This window comes from Pundamilia nyererei, unplaced genomic scaffold (assembly GCF_000239375.1).
Source record: "Pundamilia nyererei isolate P.nyererei 1_Seehausen unplaced genomic scaffold, PunNye1.0 scaffold00001, whole genome shotgun sequence".
In the NCBI taxonomy this organism is placed as follows: domain Eukaryota; kingdom Metazoa; phylum Chordata; class Actinopteri; order Cichliformes; family Cichlidae; genus Pundamilia; species Pundamilia nyererei.
The window spans coordinates 3,851,125-3,854,667 of record NW_005187402.1 but is presented as its reverse complement, the minus strand read 5'-3'; the positions used below and the strand labels follow the sequence as shown (position 1 = coordinate 3,854,667).

Genomic DNA, 3,543 nt, shown 5'->3' with positions numbered 1-3,543 from the left:
TGTACCTCTGGTGCAAATTACTGACCTCTGTCATCATTTTAAGTGGGGGAACTTGCACAATCGGTGGCTGACTAAATACTTTTTTGCCCCACTGTATGTAGATGGTAACAGATACAAAGAAAGGCATTGCAGATGAGTTTTGCTAATTGGTGCAGACCAACTCAGATTGATTGCAACATTTTGTCAATCTGTCTGCAATTATAAATTAGACAGCAATTACTTACAAACCTGCACCAATCTGTCTGAGAGTGACTGCAGTCAGTCTGAATCAGATGGTGATTGGCTGGAGACACATTGCCTCTCACCAGATGACCCACACAATCAAAAATGGTTGCCCAAAGGTCGAAGGTGTTGCACATTCAACCTCTGGAGAATTGTAGTGAGGACTGCCCTAATGTATGGTTTGAAGACAGTGGCACTAACAAAAAGATGGGGGGCCAAAATGCAGGTGACAGAGTTGAAGATATTGAAGATCCTAGGAGTGACCAGCATGGACACGATGAGAAATGAGCACAACAGCTCAGGCTGCAAGGAAGAAGTTCATGGAGAGCAAGCAGAGGGTTGGTGTGACAGTGGATGGACAGAGGATGTGAGGGATAGAGTGAGATGGAAGCAGATGATCCGCTGAACTCTGAAGGAAGCAGCCGAAAGAAAAAGAAAACACACAGACCCATCTTCTCATGACTAATAGAGCCTGTACTCGACAGACTGAATTTTAAAGAATCAGACACACTGCTCAGAATACTAACCAGCTATTTTTGCCTATTCCTATTATTTCTGTGGAGGTAAGCCACATTTGTCACATCCCAACATTTACAAATTTAAATCCCTTATCACTTTATGTTCTTAAAACTTTTCTGCCCCCTGTTGATATAGGGATTGTAATTTGAATGTATGGTTTTGCTCGACTAAATGCTATAAAGGGTAAAAAAAGGATTTTGTGGAATGACTGGGGGCTTCATGTTGGACCAAAGTGTACGTGAAAGGGCTCTCTGTGATTAAAGCGTGCCAAAAGAATTACACATTATCTGACCATTGATGGGATTCACCTTTCCTAGGCTGAGTTTGGCACCTATTAGCACCAGGGGGGATGAACACCTGATTGCACTTATGTTCTTTATCGATATGCTGAGCCTCAGAGTGAGTGATTTTATTATTAGTTCTCAGTAGCTGCAGCATTCTGGCTCCACTCTTGGAAGGTTAAAGAGGCCATTACTGCTGTTTCCCTTTGCTTCCAACAAATGCCTTCAAAGCTCTCTGAGCTCTCTGAGCACTGCCTCCTTCAGCATACAGTACAATGCTAATGAATTCTCTTTGAAGGCGGAGCCTGTCAGAGGATGCGCTTTCTTCTTCATTACCTTGTCAGTCACCACGCTTTTTCCATCCCAAGCCCAGCCGCGCTTTGTGAAGTAATTGACAGTAGCAAATTCAATCAAAGCGGAGAAGACGAAGGCATAGCACACGGCGATGAACCAGTCCATGGCAGTGGCGTAGGCGACCTTAGGCAGGGAGTTCCTTGCGCTGATACTCAAAGTTGTCATTGTGAGAACAGTAGTTACACCTGGAAACACACACAAGCAGATAGCCAATAATATGAGCTCTGGCAATGTTTATTAAGGTTTTTTCTACTGTAATACACATTCTGCTACACAATACTTTAATAAAGCAGGGGAACAAAGTGAGGCATATGAAAAGAAAATCATTTTATTTTTTCTTATTTCGTATAACTTTTAATATTTCTTCTGGAGCTCAGGAGATTTGGTGTTTTTATTTCTTTCTGTGAGCTAACCAGTGATGAGTCACTAATATTACTTTCACTTGGCTTACAGTCAGGTCAAGCAGTAGCGTAGCCAACTGGATTTAAAAGCAGTGGGGCCTGTAAGAACTGCCCCCACCCCCTTCTCATTATTCCATTTTCTTTTGCACAGAATTTCCCATCAACTTCCAACAATTCCCTATATTCAGTGTTAATTTTTGACAAAACTAGGGAAGGTCTTACTGCCATTGCAGCACATGCATAAAACCCAGCATCTACAACAGTCAGCTCAAATTACACTGGTGCTAACAATCATCATGTATGTCATATATGCTTACCAAACACAGTCCTAGCTGGCACTGATTCTCTATTCAGCCAGAAAGACACTTGGGAAAGGATGACTGTCATGATGCATGGGAGGTAAGTCTGGATAACAAAGTAGCCAATCTTCCTCTTCAGATGAAATTCAGCCGTCATCACTGTATATTCACCTGCAGACGAGAATCAGGTTTAATTACATGATGCAAAGAATTCAGCTTCTTGATTCACTCTGATTTCTTGTCATCAAACATATACTCTTACTGGCCACTTTTTAAGTACATCGTTTCAACTCCTCATTCAACTTGGTGCATTTAGGCATCTAGACTTAGTCAAGATGACTTGCTGATCATCAGAATGGGGAAGAAAGGTAAGTTAAGTGACTTTCATCTATTACTTTGGTAACTGGGTTATTATTCATAATGAAAACACTTTTCTTTCATCTATATATCTATCAGTGTAAAAATAGTAAAACTGGAGTGAGGGCCATGATGAATGAGTGTGTCAAGTGTTTTAACCCACACAAGTAGAAACAATATCTTCTTACTCCAATTTAGCTATGCAAGTGCAAACCCACGCCTTCCTGTGCCTGTATATTTATGCAATTCACATTGTTAAAATATTATATTTATATCTCAAGCTTTAAGACAACAAAGCAGTATTAAACATAGATTAACTGTCAGCAGTGCACAGTGGATATACAGTAATAATCCATCAACACATGCAAAAGTAGGCAGTAAGAGTTCCCGGCCACCAAGCAAAGCCTAATAGCTGACAAGGCGGTGAAACCGTGCCAGTGCTGCAGTATCAGGCAGTCTTTTCAAACAGAAGATATCTCAAAGAGAAGCCAAGATTAGGCATGGGAAGAAAAAGATGTGTTACCAATGGCAACAGAACAGAGAAACATAGCTCATTTGCTATGATTTTGAAATGAAGGCCTTGATATACGCTGCCACTTGGCAAGAGGAAAGTCTTTTTCAGCAGTGGGAAGGAGGGGGTAGAAGGGATATCAATTCCACAGAATAATCCCCAAAGATTTTTTTTTGTAATATTCCCTCGCTTTCTTTAATAGCACTGTAGATGTGCTGCTTGTATTTCTAGCAGTTACGTGAAGACTTATTCTGTCTTTGACACAGGCATACGTGCTAGCACAGGAATTTGGAGGAATCGAGTGCACTGTCAGTACTCTCTATGGAGCACTGTATCTTCTGTAATTTAATTTGCATGCCGGTCCAGTGCTTGTGTTGTGGAATGGGGGAAGGGGATGTACAAGCAAGGATATGGATGCTGATGAGTCTTCTCTGGAAAAGCTTGGGATCACTTCACTTAGAGGGAAGACAATTATAGCATGAAGATAGTAATCCTGTCATGTTCAATTCAATTCAATTTAATTTTATTTATATAGCGCCAAATCACAACAAAAGTCGCCTCAAGGCGCTTTATATTGTACAGTAGATCGCACAATAATA

At 41.0% G+C, this 3,543-nt stretch overlaps 1 protein-coding gene across 2 annotated transcripts in view; it reads right to left on the bottom strand.

Moving 5' to 3' along the window:
• Positions 1 to 3,543, bottom strand: part of gabra2b (gamma-aminobutyric acid type A receptor subunit alpha2b) — a 44,849-nt gene that overhangs the window by 5,641 nt on the left and 35,665 nt on the right. For both annotated transcript variants that reach the window (XM_005719456.1, XM_005719457.1), the window contains exons 8-9: positions 2,095 to 2,247; positions 1,359 to 1,561 (exon numbers count right to left, since the gene is read on the bottom strand). In XM_005719456.1, coding sequence (XP_005719513.1) covers positions 1,359 to 1,561; positions 2,095 to 2,247 — 356 coding nt within the window. The remainder of the gene's footprint in view (positions 1 to 1,358; positions 1,562 to 2,094; positions 2,248 to 3,543) is intronic.